Source organism: Oncorhynchus mykiss, chromosome 6, assembly GCF_013265735.2.
Source record: "Oncorhynchus mykiss isolate Arlee chromosome 6, USDA_OmykA_1.1, whole genome shotgun sequence".
Classification (NCBI taxonomy): domain Eukaryota; kingdom Metazoa; phylum Chordata; class Actinopteri; order Salmoniformes; family Salmonidae; genus Oncorhynchus; species Oncorhynchus mykiss.
In genome coordinates, this window is record NC_048570.1 from 82603095 (window position 1) to 82628419 (window position 25325).

Consider the following 25325-nt stretch of genomic DNA (forward strand, 5'->3'; position numbering starts at 1 on the left):
TGACCTTAGACTGGGGGCGTTATGTTTCAACAGGAAAACACCAAGCATACAGCCGAAGCAACGCTGGAAAGGCTTCAGAACATGAATGTCAACGTCATTGAGTGGTCCAGTCAAAGCCTAGACTTGAATCTCATTGAAAATCTGTGGAAAACTTGAAGATTGCTTTTCACCGTTGCTCCCCATTTAACTTAACAGAGTTTGAGAAAAGGAAGAATGGGAAAAAAATCCCCAAATCCATATGTGTAAAGCTGATACAAACAAACCCAGGACGACTCACAGCTGATACAGACAAACCCAAGACGACTCACAGCTGATACTGTCACACCCTGACCATAGTTTGCTTTGTATGTTTCTATGTTTTGTTTGGTCAGGGTGTGATCTGAGTGGGCATTCTATGTTGTGTGTCTAGTTTGTCTGTTTCTGTGTTTGGCCTGATATGGTTCTCAATCAGAGGCAGGTGTTAGTCATTGTCTCTGATTGGGAACCATATTTAGGTAGCCTGTTTGGTGTTGGGGTTTGTGGGTGATTGTTCCTGTCTTTGTGTTTGTTACACCAGATAGGGCTGTTTTTGTTTTTTCACATTTCTTGTTTTTGTATATTGTTCTATTTTAATCTTTATTAAAGATGTATCACAATAACCACGCTGCGTTTTGGTCCGCCTCTCCTTCAACAGAAGAATCCCGTAATAGATACAGACAAGCCCAAGACGACTCAAAGCTGATACAGACAAACCCAAGACGACTCACAGCTGATACAGACAAACCCAAGACGACTCAAAGCTGATACAGACAAACCCAAGACGACTCAAAGCTGATACAGACAAACCCAAGACGACTCACAGCTGTAATCGCCACCAAAGGTGCTTCTACAAAGTGTTGACTCAGGAGACACTTCTGTGCGTGGTCAAAGACCTCTATTTTCATGTCATCCAACAAATATAAATGTCTGGAGTTTGCTAAACGGCACTGGCACTTGGATTGGAACCTGTGCTATGGTCCGAAGACATGACAATACCATCATTTCACAACGAATTATAACTTCATTTGCCAACTAAAAGGTTGCTTGCCAGTTCTGCTTATCGTGATCATGACTTTCGGCACGGCGTCGACATCTCACGTCTGTGATCTACATGGGTGTCAGATTTAAGTCAATTCGCTCATTGATTTACATGAATTAAATGGGCCCCTAATTATGAGCGCTGTGTCCTGGGGTTAGGCCGTCGGCCGCAGTTGACATTTAGCTGGCGAAGCTCTGCCGTTGCCCTGAGACAGTAGTATAGACAGACAGAGCCAGACGTGCTGTGGGGAGAGAAAGCTGAGGGATTAGATTGTGTGTGTGCACATGTGTGTGTGCTTGTGTGCATGTCTGTGGAACAAGTGAATTTAGCCTCAAAACACCCAGTAGAGAGAGACGCTTATTGCTGTAGTAGAGGAGCTGTATTAGTGGTTCACCTCTCAACCAAGGCCCTAGCACTGATTGTAAAGAGAGAGAGAGAGGGGGTACATTACATTAAACAAGCCAGACATTTTCCTAAAGGCGTGTATCTGGCTTCAACTCCAAATAAATTGTATCAATTTCTTATATGTTGTTATTGGCAATTGGGATTAGGAAAGGTATCATCATTTTGAGTGCAGTCGGACCACCATTGCATTTGATGTCTTACTTTTGGTCTACGCACCACCGCATGTTCAGGGGACAGACGTTTAAAGTCCTTTGAACCAGGAACGGACTGGGACCAGAAATCGGCCCAGGAATTTCTTACCCACCAGACAATTTGTTTCCTTGATGACCATATTATTAACCAAATAATGATACAACTCACCCCACTGGGCTAAAGATGGACCCGTCCTTTTCTGTTTGGAACTGTTGCTGTGTGTTGTTGCAGGTCCAGGTAAGGAGGAGTGTATCCAGTGTGCCAGAGATCACCTGCAGCAAGAGTGGAGGTGTGTTCAGACCTGCGCCCCAGGATACTACTCAACAGAGGATGCTGGCTACCACCAGGGGATGTGTCACAAGTGAGTGACCCCATCATCAGCCTTAGTTGTATTTCAGTCATTTAGCAGACACTCTTAGCCAGAGCAACTTACAGTATTGAGTCCATACATTCTGGTCCCTTTTGGGAATTGAACCCACAACCCTGGCGTTGCAAGTGCCATGCTCTACTAACTACACTATGGATTTCAAAGCCCGCTCTTTTAAATCTTAACTGTAGGGCAGAAATTATAAACGGTTTGACAGAGAGAGAGCCGGCTGGAGGACAAGATTCTATTTCCTTCTCTTTTGCCTCTTGAGCCCCCTACGGGCCTGGGCCAGAGGCTTCAGCCCCTGCATTAATCTGGCCATAGCATTTTAAGAGATATACAGTACCCTTCTAACACTATTGGGCCAACCCAAACTGTACTGCACTGGATATTTGGATCTTTTCTTTTCACATTGTCCTGTCCAGCTCTGTTCCAGTGGATCCAAGTATGGTGGATGTGTAACAGGCTACAGTACAGCTTGGCTCGGCTCTGTAGGGTGAAAAGTGCCAAACAGGAAATTCCGGGTCAGTTTTCCATACAGAATTTCTATTGCTTTTTAGTCCAAGACAATGCTTAATTTCCGGAAAATCAGTTGTCAGTTATAAAATCACAATTAAGGCTTAGTTAAACTCCAAATTATTCATCTACTTCTCTTAAAAGTAGTCTAAACTCCAGCTGAGTTCATATTCTGAACCCTCTGTGGCAAAGATTAGCAGCCTCTAATTAGATAGAATTAGATGGTGCCAATCTTTCCTATTTCATAGGGGATTAAGGCGTAAAGAAATCTCGAAACTACCTTCAACATCAGCGCTCCTCTTAAAGAAATCTCTAAACTACCTTCAACATCAGCGCTTCTCTTACTCTCTCTGTTTCTTTTCACTTTCATTTTCTATTTCCACTTGTCTCGCTCTCCTTTCTCTCTCCCTCTTCTCTGTCCCTTCTCTGTCCCTTCTTTCTCTTCTCTCTGTCCCTTCTCCCTCCCTTCTCCCTCCCTCCCTTCTCTCTAACTCCCTTCTCCCTCTCCTCTCTTCCTTCTCTCTCTCCTCTAACTCCCTTCTCTCTCTCCTCTCTGTCCCTTCTCCCTCCATTCTTTCTCTCCTCTCTCTCCCATCTCCCTCCTTTCTCCCTCCCTTCTCCCTCCCTTCTCTCTCTCTTCTCTCTAACTCCCTTCTCTCTCTCCTCTCTCTCCCTTCTCCCTCCCTTCTCTCTCCCTTCTCTCTAACTCCCTTCTCTCTCTCTCCTCTCTGTCCCTTCACCCTCCCTTCTCTCTAATTCCCTTCTCCCTCTCCTCTCTTCCTTCTCTCTCTCCTCTAACTCCCTTCTCTCTCTCCTCTATGTCCCTTCTCCCTCCCTTCTCTCTAACTCCCTTCTCCCTCTCCTCTCTTCCTTCTCTCTCTCCTCTCTCTCCCTTCTCCCTCCCTTCTCTCTAACTCCCTTCTCTCTCTCCTCTCTGTCCCTTCTCCCTCCCTTCTCTCTAACTCCCTTCTCCCTCTCCACTCTTCCTTCTCTCTCTCCTCTAACTCCCTTCTCTCTCTCCTCTCTGTCCCTTCTCCCTCCCTTCTCTCTAACTCCCTTCTCTCTCACCTCTCTTTCACCTTTCTTCTGTTGGAGACTGACTGACTGAGGGTCAGTACCATCGACCATCTGGGTCTCATTAATTGGTATGTCTCTCGCTGTCTCGCTTTCTCTCTCCCTTTCTCTCTTGCTCTCTCTCTCAAATAATTTGTTCCAAACGCCTAGCCTTAGACAACAAGGCGCAATGAAAGTTCCAGAGGGATCCTTAACAATACCCCCCCCCCCCCCCCCCCCCCCCCGACACGCTGAACTAGCACGCCGGTCTTGAGGGCGATCACAGGAACGCAGTGCGGGTCGATCAGGACCTGATGCAGCTGCCGAAGTTGAGTCGTCGTCGGGCGGCTGCTGTTGTAAAAAAAAAAAAACACAGCTCCACTATATCCTCCTGTTTGTTCTCCCTCTGCTCCACTATATCCTTCTGTTTATTCTCCCTCTGCTCCACTATATCCTTCTGTTTGTTCTCCCTCTACTCCTCCTCCCTCTGCTCCTCCTCCCTCTGCTCCACTATATCCTTCTGTTTATTCTCCCTCTGCTCCTCCTCCCTCTGCTCCACTATATCCTCCTGTTTGTTCTCCCTCTGCTCCACTATATCCTCCTGTTTGTTCTCCCTCTGCTCCACTATATCCTTCTGTTTATTCTCCCTCTGCTCCTCCTCCCTCTGCTCCACTATATCCTCCTGTTTGTTCTCCCTCTGCTCCTCCTCCCTCTGCTCCACTATATCCTTCTGTTTATTCTCCCTCTGCTCCTCCTCCCTCTGCTCCACTATATCCTCCTGTTTGTTCTCCCTCTGCTCCTCCTCCCTCTGCTCCACTATATCCTCCTGTTTGTTCTCCCTCTACTCCACTATATCCTTCTGTTTATTCTCCCTCTGCTCCACTATATCCTCCTGTTTGTTCTCCCTCTGCTCCACTATATCCTTCTGCTCCTCCTCCCTCTGCTCCACTATATCCTTCTGTTTATTCTCCCTCTGCTCCACTATATCCTTCTGTTTGTTCTCCCTCTGCTCCACTATATCCTCCTGTTTGTTCTCCCTCTGCTCCACTATATCCTTCTGTTTGTTCTCCCTCTGCTCCACTATATCCTTCTGTTTATTCTCCCTCTGCTCCTCCTCCCTCTGCTCCACTATATCCTTCTGTTTGTTCTCCCTCTGCTCCTCCTCCCTCTGCTTTGCTACATCCTTCTGTTTGTTCTCCCTCTGCTCCACTATATCCTTCTGTTTGTTCTCCCTCTGCTCCACTATATCCTTCTGTTTGTTCTCCCTCTGCTCCACTATATCCTTCTGTTTATTCTCCCTCTGCTCCACTATATCCTTCTGTTTGTTCTCCCTCTGCTCCACTATATCCTTCTGTTTATTCTCTCTCTGCTCCACTATATCCTTCTGTTTATTCTCCCTCTGCTCCACTATATCCTTCTGTGTATTCTCCCTCTGCTCCACTATATCCTTCTGTTTATTCTCCCTCTGCTCCACTATATCCTTCTGTTTATTCTCCCTCTGCTCCACTATATCCTTCTGTTTATTCTCCCTCTGCTCCACTATATCCTTCTGTCTGTTCTCCCTCTGCTCCACTATATCCTTCTGTTTATTCTCCCTCTGCTCCACTATATCCTTCTGTGTATTCTCCCTCTGCTCCACTATATCCTTCTGTTTATTCTCCCTCTGCTCCTCCTCCCTCTGCTCCACTATATCCTTCTGTCTGTTCTCCCTCTGCTCCACTATATTATTCTGTCTGTTCTCCCTCTGCTCCACTATATCCTTCTGTCTGTTCTCCCTCTGCTCCACTATATCCTTCTGTCTGTTCTCCCTCTGCTCCACTATATCCTTCTGTTTGTTCTCCCTCTGCTCCACTATATCCTTCTGTTTGTTCTCCCTCTGCTCCACTATATCCTTCTGTCTGTTCTCCCTCTGCTCCACTATATCCTTCTGTTTGTTCTCCCTCTGCTCCACTATATCCTTCTGTCTGTTCTCCCTCTGCTCCACTATATCCTTCTGTCTGTTCTCCCTCTGCTCCACTATATCCTTCTGTTTGTTCTCCCTCTGCTCCACTATATCCTTCTGTTTATTCTCCCTCTGCTCCACTATATCCTTCTGTTTGTTCTCCCTCTGCTCCACTATATCCTTCTGTCTGTTCTCCCTCTGCTCCACTATATCCTTCTGTCTGTTCTCCCTCTGCTCCACTCATTATTCTTTGTCATCTCCATAATTGTCTTTAAATCAGATGGTGTTGTTCAGTCAAACAAGATCAACAGGACTGACTGAGGGTGTAAATCTCACCTGCACCAACGCTGAGAATTTAATGGCAGCATCAACATCCCTTTAGCTCACCGTAATGACTGAGTGTGGAGTGGAGAGGGGCACTCGCTTTCTCAATCTCTATCTCGTTCTCTCTCTCCTCTATCTCTCTTTCTCTCTCCTCTCGCTATCCCTCCTCTCTTTTCCACTGAGGAGTGGGGAGGGAGAAAGCTGTTTTTGACGCACAGTGATTTTTATAAATCAGTCCAGTGGTTTATGGGAGATGTCAGGAACAAATAGAGGCTCTGATAGAAGGTCATGGTTTTGCGACGGCACCAGGGATGGGTTCTTCTTTAGTTATTTCTCAATGTCATCGTCTTGCTCTCTCTTTGTCTCTCTAGCTCACTCTTTCCTTCTTTACATATCTCTGTCTTTCTCTCTCTCTAGCTCTCTCTCCTCTCTCTCTCTCTCTCTCTATCCCCCCCCCTCTCTCTCTATTCCCCCCCTCTCTCTCCCCTCTCTCTCTCTCTCTCTCTCTCTCTATTCCCCCCCCCTCTCTCTCTCTCTATTCCCCCCTCTCTCTCTCTCTCTCCCTCTCTCTCTCTCTAGCTCTCATTCTCTCTCCCCCTGTCTCCCCCCTCACTCTATTTCTCTTCCTCTCTCACTTCCTCTATCTTTGCTTCCCTCTCAGTTTCTCTTTCTTGTTTACTCTCTCTGGTTTGGGGCAGGAGATGGAAATGGCAGGGGAACAGATGGATAGTCAAAAGGAGGAAGAGAAGGGGTGTGGGTGGCTCGTGGCCACGATGGTAGAAGGCAATAAAATATCTGTAAAGGCTATGACCCATGGGTAACAGGGCAAGGAAAGGTTTTAATTACAAGAGAAGGAGCAACAGAGAGAGAGAGAGGGGGGAGAGAGAGAGAACCTGTTTACAGTATATATCACATCATATGAGAGTCTGAAAAAGAGGGCTTTATTATTGGCATGCAGAAACATCAAATATTATGTTGTTCTATTTCGATCTACTATTGAAAGCCACCGGTTTTTAAAAAATGATGAAAAACCTAATCATATCGCAAATAACTAATCCTAATCAGCATGGCCAGTTTAAATCAACTTAGTCTATCTTGTGACTCCACTCACTTTCTCTCTCTGTCTCTGTCTGTCTCTCTCTCTGTCTCTGTCTCTGTCTCTGTCTCTCTCTCTGTCTCTGTCTGTCTCTGTCTCTGTCTCTGTCTATCACCTCTTTCTCTTTCTATTGCTTTACATTGTTACAGTTCTTGTTGAGCCATGTCACTCTCTCGCCCCCTGTCCCATCATCCACTCTCTCGCCCCCTGTCCCATCATTCACTCTTTCGCCCCCTGTCCCATCATCCACTCTCTCTCCCCCTGTCCCATCATCCACTAGGTCAGACCCTGTCCCATAATCCACTCTCTGTCCCATCACCCACAAGGTCAGACCCTGTCCCATCCTCCGTTAGGTCAGACCCTGTCCCATCATCCACTAGGTCAGATCCTGTCCCATCACCCACAAGGTCAGACCCTGTCTCATCACCTGTTAGGTCAGACCCTGTCCCATCACCTGTTAGGTCAGACCCTGTCCCATCCTCCGTTAGGTCAGACCCTGTCCCATCACCCGTTAAGTCAGACCCTGTCCCATCACCTGTTAGGTCAGACCCTGTCCCATCACCTGTTAGGTCAGACCCTGTCCCATCCTCCGTTAGGTCAGACCCTGTCCCATCACCCGTTAAGTCAGACCCTGTCCCATCACCTGTTAGGTCAGACCCTGTCCCATCACCCGTTAAGTCAGACCCTGTCCCATCACCTGTTAAGTCAGACACTGTCCCATCACCTGTTAGGTCAGACCCTGTCCCATCACCCGTTAAGTCAGACCCTGTCCCATCACCCGTTAACTCAGACCCTGTCCCATCATCTGTCAGGTCAGACCCTGTCCCATCACCTGTTAGGTCAGACCCTGTCCCATCACCTGTTAGGTCAGACCCTGTCCCATCCTCCGTTAGGTCAGACCCTGTCCCATCACCCGTTAAGTCAGACCCTGTCCCATCACCTGTTAGGTCAGACCCTGTCCCATCACCCGTTAGGTCAGACCCTGTCCCATCCTCCGTTAGGTCAGACCCTGTCCCATCACCCGTTAAGTCAGACCCTGTCCCATCACCTGTTAGGTCAGACCCTGTCCCATCACCCGTTAAGTCAGACCCTGTCCCATCACCTGTTAAGTCAGACACTGTCCCATCACCTGTTAGGTCAGACCCTGTCCCATCACCCGTTAAGTCAGACCCTGTCCCATCACCCGTTAAGTCAGACCCTGTCCCATCATCTGTCAGGTCAGACCCTGTCCCATCACCCGTTAGGTCAGACCCTGTCCCATCACCCGTTAGGTCAGACCCTGTCCCATCACCCGTTAAGTCAGACCCTGTCCCATCACCCGTTAGGTCAGACCCTGTCCCATCACCCATTAGGTCAGACCCTGTCCCATCACACTCCCATCATCCACTCTCTCGCCCCCTGTCCCATCATTCACTCTTTCGCCCCCTGTCCCATCATCCACTCTCTCTCCCCCTGTCCCATCATCCACTAGGTCAGACCCTGTCCCATAATCCACTCTCTGTCCCCCTGTCCCATCACCCACAAGGTCAGACCCTGTCCCATCATACGTTAGGTCACACCCTGTCCCATCCTCCGTTAGGTCAGACCCTGTCCCATCATCCACTAGGTCAGACCCTGTCCCATCATCCACTAGGTCAGATCCTGTCCCGTCACCCACAAGGTCAGACCCTGTCCCATCACCTGTTAGGTCAGACCCTGTCCCATCACCTGTTAGGTCAGACCCTGTCCCATCCTCCGTTAGGTCAGACCCTGTCCCATCACCCGTTAAGTCAGACCCTGTCCCATCACCTGTTAGGTCAGACCCTGTCCCATCACCTGTTAAGTCAGACACTGTCCCATCACCTGTTAGGTCAGACCCTGTCCCATCACCCGTTAAGTCAGACCCTGTCCCATCACCCGTTAAGTCAGACCCTGTCCCATCATCTGTCAGGTCAGACCCTGTCCCATCACCCGTTAGGTCAGACCCTGTCCCATCACCCGTTAGGTCAGACCCTGTCCCATCACCCGTTAAGTCAGACCCTGTCCCATCACCCGTTAGGTCAGACCCTGTCCCATCACCCATTAGGTCAGACCCTGTCCCATCACACTCCCATCATCCACTCTCTCGCCCCCTGTCCCATCATTCACTCTTTCGCCCCCTGTCCCATCATCCACTCTCTCTCCCCCTGTCCCATCATCCACTAGGTCAGACCCTGTCCCATAATCCACTCTCTGTCCCCCTGTCCCATCACCCACAAGGTCAGACCCTGTCCCATCATACGTTAGGTCACACCCTGTCCCATCCTCCGTTAGGTCAGACCCTGTCCCATCATCCACTAGGTCAGACCCTGTCCCATCATCCACTAGGTCAGATCCTGTCCCGTCACCCACAAGGTCAGACCCTGTCCCATCACCTGTTAGGTCAGACCCTGTCCCATCCTCCGTTAGGTCAGACCCTGTCCCATCACCCGTTAAGTCAGACCCTGTCCCATCACCTGTTAGGTCAGACCCTGTCCCATCACCCGTTAGGTCAGACCCTGTCCCATCCTCCGTTAGGTCAGACCCTGTCCCATCACCCGTTAAGTCAGACCCTGTCCCATCACCTGTTAGGTCAGACCCTGTCCCATCACCCGTTAAGTCAGACCCTGTCCCATCACCTGTTAGGTCAGACCCTGTCCGATCACCTGTTAGGTCAGACCCTGTCCCATCACCTGTTAGGTCAGATCCTGTCCCATCACCCGTTAGGTCAGACACTGTCCCATCACCTGTTAGGTCAGACCCTGTCCCATCACCCGTTAAGTCAGACCCTGTCCCATCACCCGTTAAGTCAGACCCTGTCCCATCATCTGTCAGGTCAGACCCTGTCCCATCACCTGTTAGGTCAGACCCTGTCCCATCACCTGTTAGGTCAGACCCTGTCCCATCCTCCGTTAGGTCAGACCCTGTCCCATCACCCGTTAAGTCAGACCCTGTCCCATCACCTGTTAGGTCAGACCCTGTCCCATCCTCCGTTAGGTCAGACCCTGTCCCATCACCCGTTAAGTCAGACCCTGTCCCATCACCTGTTAGGTCAGACCCTGTCCCATCACCCGTTAAGTCAGACCCTGTCCCATCACCTGTTAAGTCAGACACTGTCCCATCACCTGTTAGGTCAGACCCTGTCCCATCACCCGTTAAGTCAGACCCTGTCCCATCACCCGTTAAGTCAGACCCTGTCCCATCATCTGTCAGGTCAGACCCTGTCCCATCACCCGTTAGGTCAGACCCTGTCCCATCACCCGTTAGGTCAGACCCTGTCCCATCACCCGTTAAGTCAGACCCTGTCCCATCACCCGTTAGGTCAGACCCTGTCCCATCACCCATTAGGTCAGACCCTGTCCCATCACACTCCCATCATCCACTCTCTCGCCCCCTGTCCCATCATTCACTCTTTCGCCCCCTGTCCCATCATCCACTCTCTCTCCCCCTGTCCCATCATCCACTAGGTCAGACGCTGTCCCATAATCCACTCTCTGTCCCCCTGTCCCATCACCCACAAGGTCAGACCCTGTCCCATCATACGTTAGGTCACACCCTGTCCCATCCTCCGTTAGGTCAGACCCTGTCCCATCATCCACTAGGTCAGACCCTGTCCCATCATCCACTAGGTCAGATCCTGTCCCGTCACCCACAAGGTCAGACCCTGTCCCATCACCTGTTAGGTCAGACCCTGTCCCATCACCTGTTAGGTCAGACCCTGTCCCATCCTCCGTTAGGTCAGACCCTGTCCCATCACCCGTTAGGTCAGACCCTGTCCCATCCTCCGTTAGGTCAGACCCTGTCCCATCACCCGTTAAGTCAGACCCTGTCCCATCACCTGTTAGGTCAGACCCTGTCCCATCACCCGTTAAGTCAGACCCTGTCCCATCACCTGTTAGGTCAGACCCTGTCCGATCACCTGTTAGGTCAGACCCTGTCCCATCACCTGTTAGGTCAGATCCTGTCCCATCACCCGTTAGGTCAGACCCTGTCCCATCACCCGTTAGGTCAGACCCTGTCCCATCACCTGTTAGGTCAGACCCTGTCCCATCCTCCGTTAGGTCAGACCCTGTCCCATCACCCGTTAAGTCAGACCCTGTCCCATCACCTGTTAGGTCAGACCCTGTCCGATCACCTGTTAGGTCAGACCCTGTCCCATCACCTGTTAGGTCAGATCCTGTCCCATCACCCGTTAGGTCAGACCCTGTCCCATCACCTGTTAGGTCAGACCCTGTCCCATCACCCGTTAGGTCAGACCCGGTCCCATCACCTGTTAGGTCAGACCCTGTCCCATCACCCGTTAAGTCAGACCCTGTCCCATCACCTGTTAGGTCAGACCCTGTCCCATCACCCGTTAAGTCAGACCCTGTCCCATCACCCGTTAAGTCAGACCCTGTCCCATCACCTGTTAGGTCAGACCCTGTCCCATCCTCCGTTAGGTCAGACCCTGTCCCATCACCCGTTAATTCAGACACTGTCCCATCATCTGTTAGGTCAGACCCTGTCCCATCACCCATTAAGTCAGACCCTGTCCCATCACCTGTTAGGTCAGACCCTGTCCCATCACACGTTAGGTCAGACCCTGTCCCATCCTCCGTTAGGTCAGACCCTGTCCCATCACCCGTTAAGTCAGACCCTGTCCCATCACCTGTTAGGTCAGACCCTGTCCCATCACCCGTTAAGTCAGACCCTGTCCCATCACCTGTTAGGTCAGACCCTGTCCGATCACCTGTTAGGTCAGACCCTGTCCCATCACCTGTTAGGTCAGATCCTGTCCCATCACCCGTTAGGTCAGACCCTGTCCCATCACCTGTTAGGTCAGACCCTGTCCCATCCTCCGTTAGGTCAGACCCTGTCCCATCACCCGTTAAGTCAGACCCTGTCCCATCACCTGTTAGGTCAGACCCTGTCCGATCACCTGTTAGGTCAGACCCTGTCCCATCACCTGTTAGGTCAGATCCTGTCCCATCACCCGTTAGGTCAGACCCTGTCCCATCACCTGTTAGGTCAGACCCTGTCCCATCACCCGTTAGGTCAGACCCGGTCCCATTACCTGTTAGGTCAGACCCTGTCCCATCATCCGTTAAGTCAGACCCTGTCCCATCACCTGTTAGGTCAGACCCTGTCCCATCACCCACTAGGTCAGACCCTGTCCCATCACCTGTTAGGTCAGACCCTGTCTGATCACCTGTTAGGTCAGACCCTGTCCCATCACCTGTTAGGTCAGACCCTGTCCCATCACCCGTTAGGTCAGACCCTGTCCCATCACCCGTTAGGTCAGACCCTGTCCCATCCTCCGTTAGGTCAGACCCTGTCCCATCACCTGTTAGGTCAGACCCTGTCCCATCATCCGTTAGGTCAGACCCTGTCCCATCACCCGTTAGGTCAGACCCTGTCCGATCACCTGTTAGGTCAGACCCTGTCCAATCACCTGTTAGGTCAGACCCTGTCCCATCATCCGTTAGGTCAGACCCTGTCCCATCATCTGTTAGGTCAGACCCTGTCCCATCACCTGTTAGGTCAGACCCTGTCCCATCACCCATTAAGTCAGACCCTGTCCCATCATCTGTTAGGTCAGACCCTGTCCCATCACCCGTTAGGTCAGACCCTGTCCCATCATCCGTTAGGTCAGACCCTGTCCCATCACTCGTTAGGTCAGACCCTGTCCCATCATCTGTTAGGTCAGACCCTGTCCCATAATCTGTTAGGTCAGACCCTGTCCCATCACCTGTTAGGTCAGACCCTGTCCCATCATCTGTTAGGTCAGACCCTGTCCCATCACCTGTTAGGTCAGACCCTGTCCCATCACCTGTTAGGACAGACCCTGTCCCATCACCCGTTAGGTCAGACCCTGTCCCATCATCTGTTAGGTCAGACCCTGTCCGATCACCTGTTAGGTCAGACCCTGTCCCATCACCTGTTAGGTCAGATCCTGTCCCATCACCCGTTAGGTCAGACCCTGTCCGATCACCTGTTAGGTCAGACCCTGTCCCATCACCTGTTAGGTCAGATCCTGTCCCATCACCCGTTAGGTCAGACCCTGTCCCATCACCTGTTAGGTCAGACCCTGTCCCATCACCCGTTAGGTCAGACCCGGTCCCATCACCTGTTAGGTCAGACCCTGTCCCATCACCCGTTAAGTCAGACCCTGTCCCATCACCTGTTAGGTCAGACCCTGTCCCATCACCCGTTAAGTCAGACCCTGTCCCATCACCCGTTAAGTCAGACCCTGTCCCATCATCTGTCAGGTCAGACCCTGTCCCATCACCCGTTAGGTCAGACCCTGTCCCATCACCCGTTAGGTCAGACCCTGTCCCATCACCCGTTAAGTCAGACCCTGTCCCATCACCCGTTAGGTCAGACCCTGTCCCATCACCCATTAGGTCAGACCCTGTCCCATCACACTCCCATCATCCACTCTCTCGCCCCCTGTCCCATCATTCACTCTTTCGCCCCCTGTCCCATCATCCACTCTCTCTCCCCCTGTCCCATCATCTGTCAGGTCAGACCCTGTCCCATCATACGTTAGGTCACACCCTGTCCCATCCTCCGTTAGGTCAGACCCTGTCCCATCATCCACTAGGTCAGACCCTGTCCCATCATCCACTAGGTCAAATCCTGTCCCGTCACCCACAAGGTCAGACCCTGTCCCATCACCTGTTAGGTCATACCCTGTCCCATCACCTGTTAGGTCAGACCCTGTCCCATCCTCCGTTAGGTCAGACCCTGTCCCATCACCCGTTAAGTCAGACCCTGTCCCATCACCTGTTAGGTCAGACCCTGTCCCATCATCTGTCAGGTCAGACCCTGTCCCATCACCCGTTAGGTCAGACCCTGTCCCATCACCCGTTAGGTCAGACCCTGTCCCATCACCCGTTAAGTCAGACCCTCTCCCATCACCCGTTAGGTCAGACCCTGTCCCATCACCCATTAGGTCAGACCCTGTCCCATCACACTCCCATCATCCACTCTCTCGCCCCCTGTCCCATCATTCACTCTTTCGCCCCCTGTCCCATCATCCACTCTCTCTCCCCCTGTCCCATAATCCACTCTCTGTCCCCCTGTCCCATCACCCACAAGGTCAGACCCTGTCCCATCATACGTTAGGTCACACCCTGTCCCATCCTCCATTAGGTCAGACCCTGTCCCATCATCCACTAGGTCAGACCCTGTCCCATCATCCACTAGGTCAAATCCTGTCCCGTCACCCACAAGGTCAGACCCTGTCCCATCATACGTTAGGTCACACCCTTTCCCATCCTCCATTAGGTCAGACCCTGTCCCATCATCCACTAGGTCAGACCCTGTCCCATCATCCACTAGGTCAAATCCTGTCCCGTCACCCACAAGGTCAGACCCTGTCCCATCACCTGTTAGGTCATACCCTGTCCCATCACCTGTTAGGTCAGACCCTGTCCCATCCTCCGTTAGGTCAGACCCTGTCCCATCACCCGTTAAGTCAGACCCTGTCCCATCACCTGTTAGGTCAGACCATGTCCCATCACCCGTTAGGTCAGACCCTGTCCCATCCTCCGTTAGGTCAGACCCTGTCCCATCACCCGTTAAGTCAGACCCTGTCCCATCACCTGTTAGGTCAGACCCTGTCCCATCACCCGTTAAGTCAGACCCTGTCCCATCACCTGTTAGGTCAGACCCTGTCCGATCACCTGTTAGGTCAGACCCTGTCCCATCACCTGTTAGGTGATCCTGTCCCATCACCCGTTAGGTCAGACCCTGTCCCATCACCTGTTAGGTCAGACCCTGTCCCATCCTCCGTTAGGTCAGACCCTGTCCCATCACTCGTTAGGTCAGACCCTGTCCCATCATCTGTTAGGTCAGACCCTGTCCCATAATCTGTTAGGTCAGACCCTGTCCCATCACCTGTTAGGTCAGACCCTGTCCCATCACCTGTTAGGTCAGACCCTGTCCCATCATCTGTTAGGTCAGACCCTGTCCCATCACCTGTTAGGTCAGACCCTGTCCCATCACCTGTTAGGTCAGACCCTGTCCCATCACCCGTTAGGTCAGACCCTGTCCCATCACCTGTTAGGTCAGACCCTGTCCGATCACCTGTTAGGTCAAACCCTGTCCCATCACCTGTTAGGTCAGATCCTGTCCCATCACCCGTTAGGTCAGACCCTGTCCCATCACCTGTTAGGTCAGACCCTGTCCCATCCTCCGTTAGGTCAAACCCTGTCCCATCACCCATTAAGTCAGACCCTGTCCCATCACCTGTTAGGTCAGACCCTGTCCGATCACCTGTTAGGTCAGACCCTGTCCCATCACCTGTTAGGTCAGATCCTGTCCCATCACCCGTTAGGTCAGACCCTGTCCCATCACCTGTTAGGTCAGACCCTGTCCCATCACCCGTTAGGTCAGACCCGGTCCCATCACCTGTTAGGTCAGACCCTGTCCCATCACCCGTTAAGTCAGACCCTGTCCCATCATCTGTTAGGTCAGACCCTGTCCCATCACCTGTTAGGTCAGACCCTGTCCCATCACCTGTTAGGTCAGACCCTGTCCCATCACCCGTTAGGTCAGACCCTGTCCCATCATCCGTTAAGTCAGACCCTGTCCCATCACCTGTTAGGTCAGACCCTGTCCCATCACCTGTTAGGTCAGACCCTGTCCCATCACCCGTTAGGTCAGACCCTGTCCCATCACCCGTTAGGTCAGACCCTGTCCCATCCTCCGTTAGGTCAGACCCTGTCCCATCACCTGTTAGGTCAGACCCTGTCCCATCATCCGTTAGGTCAGACCCTGTCCCATCACCCGTTAGGTCAGACCCTGTCCCATCCTCCGTTAGGTCAGACCCTGTCCCATCACCCGTTAAGTCAGACCCTGTCCCATCACCTGTTAGGTCAGACCCTGTCCCATCACCCGTTAAGTCAGACCCTGTCCCATCACCTGTTAGGTCAGACCCTGTCCGATCACCTGTTAGGTCAGACCCTGTCCCATCACCTGTTAGGTCAGATCCTGTCCCATCACCCGTTAGGTCAGACCCTGTCCCATCACCTGTTAGGTCAGACCCTGTCCCATCCTCCGTTAGGTCAGACCCTGTCCCATCACCCGTTAAGTCAGACCCTGTCCCATCACCTGTTAGGTCAGACCCTGTCCGATCACCTGTTAGGTCAGACCCTGTCCCATCACCTGTTAGGTCAGATCCTGTCCCATCACCCGTTAGGTCAGACCCTGTCCCATCACCTGTTAGGTCAGACCCTGTCCCATCACCCGTTAGGTCAGACCCGGTCCCATCACCTGTTAGGTCAGACCCTGTCCCATCACCCGTTAAGTCAGACCCTGTCCCATCACCTGTTAGGTCAGACCCTGTCCCATCACCCGTTAAGTCAGATCCTGTCCCATCATCCGTTAGGTCAGACCCTGTCCCATCACCCGTTAAGTCAGACCCTGTCCCATCACCTGTTAGGTCAGACCCTGTCCCATCCTCCGTTAGGTCAGACCCTGTCCCATCACCCGTTAATTCAGACACTGTCCCATCATCTGTTAGGTCAGACCCTGTCCCATCACCCATTAAGTCAGACCCTGTCCCATCACCTGTTAGGTCAGACCCTGTCCCATCCTCCGTTAGGTCAGACCCTGTCCCATCACCTGTTAGGTCAGACCCTGTCCCATCATCCGTTAAGTCAGACCCTGTCCCATCACCTGTTAGGTCAGACCCTGTCCCATCACCCACTAGGTCAGACCCTGTCCCATCACCCGTTAGGTCAGACCCTGTCTGATCACCTGTTAGGTCAGACCCTGTCCCATCACCTGTTAGGTCAGACCATGTCCCATCACCCGTTAGGTCAGACCCTGTCCCATCACCCGTTAGGTCAGACCCTGTCCCATCCTCCGTTAGGTCAGACCCTGTCCCATCACCCGTTAGGTCAGACCCTGTCCCATCATCCGTTAGGTCAGACCCTGTCCCATCACCCGTTAGGTCAGACCCTGTCCGATCACCTGTTAGGTCAGACCCTGTCCCATCACCTGTTAGGTCAGACCCTGTCCCATCATCCGTTAGGTCAGACCCTGTCCCATCATCTGTTAGGTCAGACCCTGTCCCATCACCTGTTAGGTCAGACCCTGTCCCATCACCCATTAAGTCAGACCCTGTCCCATCATCTGTTAGGTCAGACCCTGTCCCATCACCCGTTAGGTCAGACCCTGTCCCATCATCCCTTAGGTCAGACCCTGTCCCATCACTCGTTAGGTCAGACCCTGTCCCATCATCTGTTAGGTCAGACCCTGTCCCATAATCTGTTAGGTCAGACCATGTCCCATCACCTGTTAGGTCAGACCCTGTCCCATCACCTGTTAGGTCAGACCCTGTCCCATCATCTGTTAGGTCAGACCCTGTCCCATCACCTGTTAGGTCAGACCCTGTCCCATCACCTGTTAGGTCAGACCCTGTCCCATCACCCGTTAGGTCAGACCCTGTCCCATCATCCGTTAGGTCAGACCCTGTCCGATCACCTGTTAGGTCAGACCCTGTCCCATCACCTGTTAGGTCAGATCCTGTCCCATCACCCGTTAGGTCAGACCCTGTCCGATCACCTGTTAGGTCAGACCCTGTCCCATCACCTGTTAGGTCAGATCCTGTCCCATCACCCGTTAGGTCAGACCCTGTCCCATCACCTGTTAGGTCAGACCCTGTCCCATCACCCGTTAGGTCAGACCCGGTCCCATCACCTGTTAGGTCAGACCCTGTCCCATCACCCGTTAAGTCAGACCCTGTCCCATCACCTGTTAGGTCAGACCCTGTCCCATCACCCGTTAAGTCAGACCCTGTCCCATCACCCGTTAAGTCAGACCCTGTCCCATCATCTGTCAGGTCAGACCCTGTCCCATCACCCGTTAGGTCAGACCCTGTCCCATCACCCGTTAGGTCAGACCCTGTCCCATCACCCGTTAAGTCAGACCCTGTCCCATCACCCGTTAGGTCAGACCCTGTCCCATCACCCATTAGGTCAGACCCTGTCCCATCACACTCCCATCATCCACTCTCTCGCCCCCTGTCCCATCATTCACTCTTTCGCCCCCTGTCCCATCATCCACTCTCTCTCCCCCTGTCCCATCATCCACTAGGTCAGACCCTGTCCCATAATCCACTCTCTGTCCCCCTGTCCCATCACCCACAAGGTCAGACCCTGTCCCATCATACGTTAGGTCACACCCTGTCCCATCCTCCGTTAGGTCAGACCCTGTCCCATCATCCACTAGGTCAGACCCTGTCCCATCATCCACTAGGTCAAATCCTGTCCCGTCAGCCACAAGGTCAGACCCTGTCCCATAATCCACTCTCTGTCCCCCTGTCCCATCACCTGTTAGGTCAGACCCTGTCCCATCCTCCGTTAGGTCAGACCCTGTCCCATCCTCCGTTAGGTCAGACCCTGTCCCATCACCCGTTAAGTCAGACCCTGTCCCATCACCTGTTAGGTCAGACCCTGTCCCATCACCCGTTAGGTCAGACCCTGTCCCATCCTCCGTTAGGTCAGACCCTGTCCCATCACCCGTTAAGTCAGACCCTGTCCCATCACCTGTTAGGTCAGACCCTGTCCCATCACCCGTTAAGTCAGACCCTGTCCCATCACCTGTTAGGTCAGACCCTGTCCGATCACCTGTTAGGTCAGACCCTGTCCCATCACCTGTTAGGTGATCCTGTCCCATCACCCGTTAGGTCAGACCCTGTCCCATCACCTGTTAGGTCAGACCCTGTCCCATCCTCCGTTAGGTCAGACCCTGTCCCATCACCCGTTAAGTCAGACCCTGTCCCATCACCTGTTAGGTCAGACCCTGTCCGATCACCTGTTAGGTCAGACCCTGTCCCATCACCTGTTAGGTCAGATCCTGTCCCATCACCCGTTAGGTCAGACCCTGTCCCATCACCTGTTAGGTCAGACCCTGTCCCATCACCCGTTAGGTCAGACCCGGTCCCATCACCTGTTAGGTCAGACCCTGTCCCATCACCCGTTAAGTCAGACCCTGTCCCATCACCTGTTAGGTCGGCCCCTGTCCCATCACCCGTTAAGTCAGACCCTGTCCCATCACCTGTTAGGTCAGACCCTGTCCCATCACCCGTTAGGTCAGACCCTGTCCCATCCTCCGTTAGGTCAGACCCTGTCCCATCACCTGTTAGGTCAGACCCTGTCCCATCATCCGTTAGGTCAGACCCTGTCCCATCACCCGTTAGGTCAGACCCTGTCCGATCACCTGTTAGGTCAGACCCTGTCCCATCACCTGTTAGGTCAGACCCTGTCCCATCATCCGTTAGGTCAGACCCTGTCCCATCATCTGTTAGGTCAGACCCTGTCCCATCACCCGTTAAGTCAGACCCTGTCCCATCACCTGTTAGGTCAGACCCTGTCCGATCACCTGTTAGGTCAGACCCTGTCCCATCACCTGTTAGGTCAGATCCTGTCCCATCACCCGTTAGGTCAGACCCTGTCCCATCACCTGTTAGGTCAGACCCTGTCCCATCACCCGTTAGGTCAGACCCGGTCCCATCACCTGTTAGGTCAGACCCTGTCCTATGACCCGTTAAGTCAGACCCTGTCCCATCACCTGTTAGGTCAGACCCTGTCCCATCACCCGTTAAGTCAGATCCTGTCCCATCACACGTTAAGTCAGACCCTGTCCCATCACCCGTTAGGTCAGACCCTGTCCCATCACCCGTTAAGTCAGACCCTGTCCCATCACCCACTAGGTCAGACCCTTCCATAACTATTCATAACATAATTGTCTTCTTGTCGCTATTCATTATCCAATCCTCCCCCCCTCTCTTTCTCTACCCCTATGTCTCTCTTTCTCCCTCTCAACCTCCCCCTCTCTCTTTCTCTACTCCTCTGTGTCTCTTTCTCTACTCCTCTGTGTCTCTTTCTCCCTCTCAACCTCCCCCTCTCTCTTTCTTTACCCCTGTGTCTCTTTCTCCCTCTCAACCTCCCCTCTCTCTGTCTCTCTCTTTCTACATCTCTCTGGGGGGAAAAAGGCCCACCTTGTTTTCTGGACGTATCCCATACTCTTTCTTTCTTTTCATTCTCTCTCATTCTCTTTTGTCCCTCCATGTTATTGTGTGGGTGCGATGTCCAGGTGTGAGGAGAATTGCCTGAGTTGCGACGGCCCCGGGACGACCTGCGTCAAGTGCAAAGACAGCTACAACCTCGTCAGCAGGATGTGCATCGTGAACGCCACCTGTAACAATGGTGAGTGTATGAGAGCTTGTTGAGGGTCACTCAAAAGGCCTGAAATACACACTCACACTTTCACACTTTCACACACACACACACACACACACACACACACAAATAGCGGTGGTGACACATACCCCAACAGTTCTTTCTCTGGTGGGATGTTAATACAGGAGGCTTGTGTGAATGAATTGTGTGAATGCAGAACAGATTGGCGAGGGGTGCTAACAATGTCATTACTGTGACCCCTGTGTCACACTTAATCTCTTTCACCCTGAGTGAAGTAGGTGGCGGTTCTGAAAGGCATGTAATTGCCATTAACAAGTGCTTTGAATTCTCTCTCGGAGCATCAAGTGCATCCCAAATTGCACCCTATGGGCCCTGGTCCAAAGTAGTGCACTATATAGGGAATAGGATGCCACTTGGGAGCCAGATACAGTAGCTACTGCAGCTAGGCTCTTAGAAGCTGCTTTCAGCTTTCGGCTCTCACAGCCAGAACCAGCTGCTTGGTCATTATTGTAATAACTAGTTGGTCTTTTTACCGCCATGTGAAAATGGACCATAACTGAACCGAGCAGAGGCGTTTTCAATTGAATGGGCTTCCTCCCTTTTCTGAAGTGTGTGGTGGTGGTGGGGCTTTGGAGCTGTGGTTAATGATTCATACAGTAGGCATTCACAATGGATCGTGACGAGTGTCATTTCAGAAAAAGGGCCATTTTATTCTGACTAGGAAATGTAATTGAATTGAACATTTGCGATGGTTGACAAAGGTACCAATGCGAATACTAGTTTTGCTTGAAAAATATGATAGTTTTTCTTTGACATGATATTATCATAACAACATCACACCAAGATGGTTTGTTGTTTTTGAGTGGGACGACATTCATATGACACGGTGATGGTGGTATAGAATAAGATATTTAAAGGTAGTGTTCAAGTGTTTCCTCCTGACTTACAGTAACACTCTATTAATGCTATTTGGCTGTGTGGAGAGAGTCAGTCAGAGGGGAGTTGGGAGAGAGTCGGACAGAGAGGGGAGTTGGGAGAGAGTCAGTCAGAGAGGGGAGTTGGGAGAGAGTCAGTCAGAGGGGAGTTGGGAGAGAGTCGGACAGAGAGAGGAGTTGGGAGAGAGTCGGTCAGAGAGGGGAGTTGGGAGAGAGTCGGTCAGAGAGGGGAGTTGGGAGAGAGTCGGTCAGAGAGGGGAGTTGGGAGAGAGTCGGTCAGAGAGGGGAGTTGGGAGAGAGTCGGTCAGAGAGGGGAGTTGGGAGAGAGTCGGTCAGAGAGGGGAGTTGGGAAAGAGTCGGTCAGAGAGGGGAGTTGGGAGAGAGTCGGTCAGAGAGGGGAGTTGGGAGAGAGTCGGTCAGAGAGGGGAGTTGGGAGAGAGTCAGTCAGAGGGGGGGTTGGGAAAGAGTCGGTCAGAGAGTGGGAGTTGGGAGAGAGTCGGTCAGAGAGGGGAGTTGGGAGAGAGTCAGTCAGAGGGGGGGTTGGGAAAGAGTTGGTCAGAGAGTGGGGGTTGGGAGAGAGTCGGTCAGAGAGGGGAGTTGGGAGAGAGTCGGTCAGAGAGGGGAGTTGGGAGGTTGCCATGTTTATGAGGTTGCCATGTTCATTAGGTTGCCATGTTCATTAGGTTACCATGTTCATTAGGTTACCATGTTTATGAGGTTACCATGTTCATTAGGTTACCATGTTCATTAGGTTGCCATGTTCATTAGGTTACCATGTTCATTAGGTTACCATGTTTATGAGGTTACCATGTTCATTAGGTTACCATGTTCATTAGGTTACCATGTTCATTAGATTACCATGTTCATTAGGTTACCATGTTTATGAGGTTACCATGTTCATTAGGTTACCATGTTTATGAGGTTACCATGTTCATTAGATTACCATGTTGGCCCGCTTTATGTCTAACGTGCCTGTTTCTGCATTCTACAACCCTAACGGCCCGTCCAAGAAGGTGAGGTAAAGAATGAATGAGAAGAGTCTAGGTCTGTCTTGCTAAGCCTTACTAAGCCACTATCCAGGGGATATAGAGCTGTAATGTTGGATGTTTCACATACTGTATGTAGGTGGCTATCGAGACATCTTGTGAAATGTTTGTTTATTCTGTTTTTACAGTGGCGGAGTTCGTCCAATTGGATGCACTCAGCAAGATATTGGATATAGGAATAGACACACTGCTTTCCAGACTTGGGTTCAAATACAATTAGAAATCTCTAAAAAAAACTTTCAGCTTTTGCTTTTTCCTGCTCGGAGTGCCAGATGGTCAGTGTTTACAGTTTTGGGACTATTCTATTGGCCAATTACACCAGGCAAGCTCAATCAAGCACAGATAAAGTATTTTATATTATTTCCAATAGTATTTGAACACAGGTCTGCTGCCTTCTGCAAACCTCGTAGCTCGTTCCCCAATACTTTTTTTTAAAGAAACACCCCTACGTTTGTGCCTTTAGGAAATGTTTCACGTTCAGATTCTCTCACCTTAAGTTTTAGTTACTTTCAGTTGTTGGGCCCTGCGGGGTGCTCGCTCGCTCAGGTCTCCAGGGGTGTTTCTCAATTGCATGCCGCAGGATGTGAGAGGAAGGGATGTGATTTGGGTTTGAAAGAGCAACTAGGGCCCATGGCTGTAGCAGCCTGTGAGATATATAAGGGAGGGAGGGAGGGAGGGAGGGAGGGAGGGAGGGAGGGAGGGAGGGAAAGGCTATGGGCCCTAGTCAAAAGTAGTGCACGACATAGTGAATAGAGTGCCAATTGGGACGCACTGAAAGTATTGGCCAAGCAGCCATAATGTTGCTATGAGTAAACAGTGCCTTTGTATGGCCTCACCAGGGCCTCACACCTCCATGGGAGCTTTGGTATAACAGGGAACAGGATTGGTCTGGGCTCCTCTCTGTGGTTAACAGGCTTCTCTCTCTGCACCACGGACTCTCTACAGTGACCCAATTCCACCACCGGACTAGAAAGAATATTCTAACAGAGTAAAGGGGCCATAGCAAAGTGAGAACGGAAGAGGAGGAAGAGGATGAAGGAGGAGACTGCACGGAAAGGGTAGAATGGATGGATATGGAGAAAGGATGTAGTAGAGAAGGAGATCTAGGAGAGGAGGGGACAAGGAGAGGTCATGAGGAGGGCAGAAGGGAGGGGGCTGAGAGTGGAGAAAGAGGTGAGGAGAGGGCATTTTTGGAGGATGACTGGGAAAGGGGGGGTTTGTGTAGTAGTAAAGGATTGGCACAGAAAGTTTGTATAGGGGAAGGGAGGAAAGTGTGGGAGAGGACATAGCTGTGTGTATAATCTTTGAAGTCTCTCTCTCTCTCTCTCTCTCTCTCTAGCCGACGAGGTGTTTTGTGAGATGGTAAAGTCCAACCGACTGTGTGAGAAGAAGCTGTTCCGCCAGTTCTGCTGCAGAACCTGTCTGATGACCGGTTGAGAATCCTAGTAGAGAACCTGAAGAGTGGAACCTGGAGAGGAACCCTGCGTGGAACCCACCACTTCCTCATCCACTGTACATTTCCAAACTAGCTAATGTCTGTGTCTGAATGAAAATAAAGAGTGAATAGGCCTTCACCAAGGTTGGGGTCAATTCCATTTTCCTCAATGCATTCCTGAATCCACTGAATTGAAATGGAATTGACCCCAACCCGGAACACACACTATTCCTCCCATCAATTTTACCCCGCAAAGGGTAGACTTGATTTTCATACGATACATACAGTATTTTAAAGTGGTCTTTTTTATTTAAAAAACAACATACATGTAACATGTATATTTTGTATTCTAATGCTGCATTGTTGTAAAGTACAGTACTTTTACAATGACACGTTAGTGGATAACTCTCTGATTGAACCACTGTGTTTTGGAAGTGAAGCTGGTTGATAAACCAACAGCATCACTCAAAATGGGGATGGTATTTATAAGGCACCAAGTGGAATAAGACAAACTGAAACATGAAGGGACTACTTGAACGTTTCTGTTTTCTGCTGTGTGCCCTACCGAATACGACCCTGATCAACTTTTTCATACTTAAGATACAAACCTCCTCACAAAAAAAAATGTTTATACTGTATAAGGCTTTTAGTTTTTTTTATAAAGAAATATGTAAAACAATGAATTACTGTAATTGTATTTTAGCAGACACTATTATTCAGAATGACTTACAGTAGTGAGTGCATACATTTTCATGTACTGGTCCCCGTGGGAATCACACCCACAACCCTGGCATTGCAAGCGCCATGCTCTACCAACTGAGATACACGGGACTATTACTGAATACTGTACAATTCCTGTATACTGTACCATTTACAATGCTGTTGTACATTCTAGAATGTGTATTTGATGTTTTTATCGTTTGTTTTTATGTATTAAATAAAAGACGTATATTGTGTATGATATCTTTTTGCATAGAAATGTTTGACACAGGCTTTCAAACTCACTAAAGCTTCAACCCGAATAAGACTCATCAGATTTCGACAAACCAATTCCAAAACAATACAAGGTGTTTGTGAAGTCAACATTGTTGTTTTAAGTTGTGTCTAAAGCCTCAGGCCTAGATTCAATCCATTCACCGTGTTTAGCCGATGTCTGAGGTGGCACTGCGTTGGAGCTGTCACATCCACAAGTGGTTTCCAGTGTCAATACTATCCTAGACATTGCCTTTGGATACACGGAGTCGCAGAGACGGGCTAGCTGACAACGTCACGTAAACAATGGGGCAGAAGTCTGTGTGTTGCTGTGATTCTGGATGGCCAGATAACTAGCAACAATGATAAGAAGCTGCCGTGTCGGGAATCGTAGGTGGCTCGTTTCAGCTCGTTGTATATTGATACCATGTTGTACTAAGGTGTTTTGACTGCTCATGTCTAAGCTGATATGGCAAATTCGCTAGCTAACCAACAACTGTAATGCATCGATAACGACAATAAATGCTCATTGTGCAAATTGATTTATGTTTTTAATAAACATTGTGGAGGTAATACAGTTTACATGTAAACAGTCGAAGCCAACCCTGTCTGTGTTGCGAACCCGTCGGTTGTGTTGATAAACAACCAACTGTCTTTTAGTAGAAACCCCATGCAGCACAAGTTGACCACTGGAATGTGTGATGTAATCTTCACTTTGATAAGGCTGATATAGATCGTTATTATTTTGTTGAATGATTTTAAATGTAATTTCCATATTGCCTACACTTTCTCGTT

General features: G+C 50.7%; 1 protein-coding gene across 3 annotated transcripts in view; it reads left to right on the forward strand.

Moving 5' to 3' along the window:
- The window catches only part of LOC110526694 (proprotein convertase subtilisin/kexin type 6-like), a 95083-nt gene extending 70577 nt beyond the window's left edge, over positions 1–24506 (forward strand). Inside the window, exons 19-21 of one of the 3 annotated variants that reach the window (XM_036981181.1) lie at positions 1886–2015; positions 20036–20148; positions 23463–24506. In XM_036981181.1, the coding sequence (XP_036837076.1) occupies positions 1886–2015; positions 20036–20148; positions 23463–23560 (341 nt within the window). In that variant the 3' untranslated portion in view covers positions 23561–24506. Of the gene's footprint in view, positions 1–673; positions 799–1885; positions 2016–7101; positions 7467–20035; positions 20149–23462 lie in introns of those variants that run through there. The other 2 variants (XM_036981182.1, XM_036981183.1) reach the window with 2 other exon arrangements.
- The last annotated feature ends 819 nt before the right edge of the window (positions 24507–25325 follow it).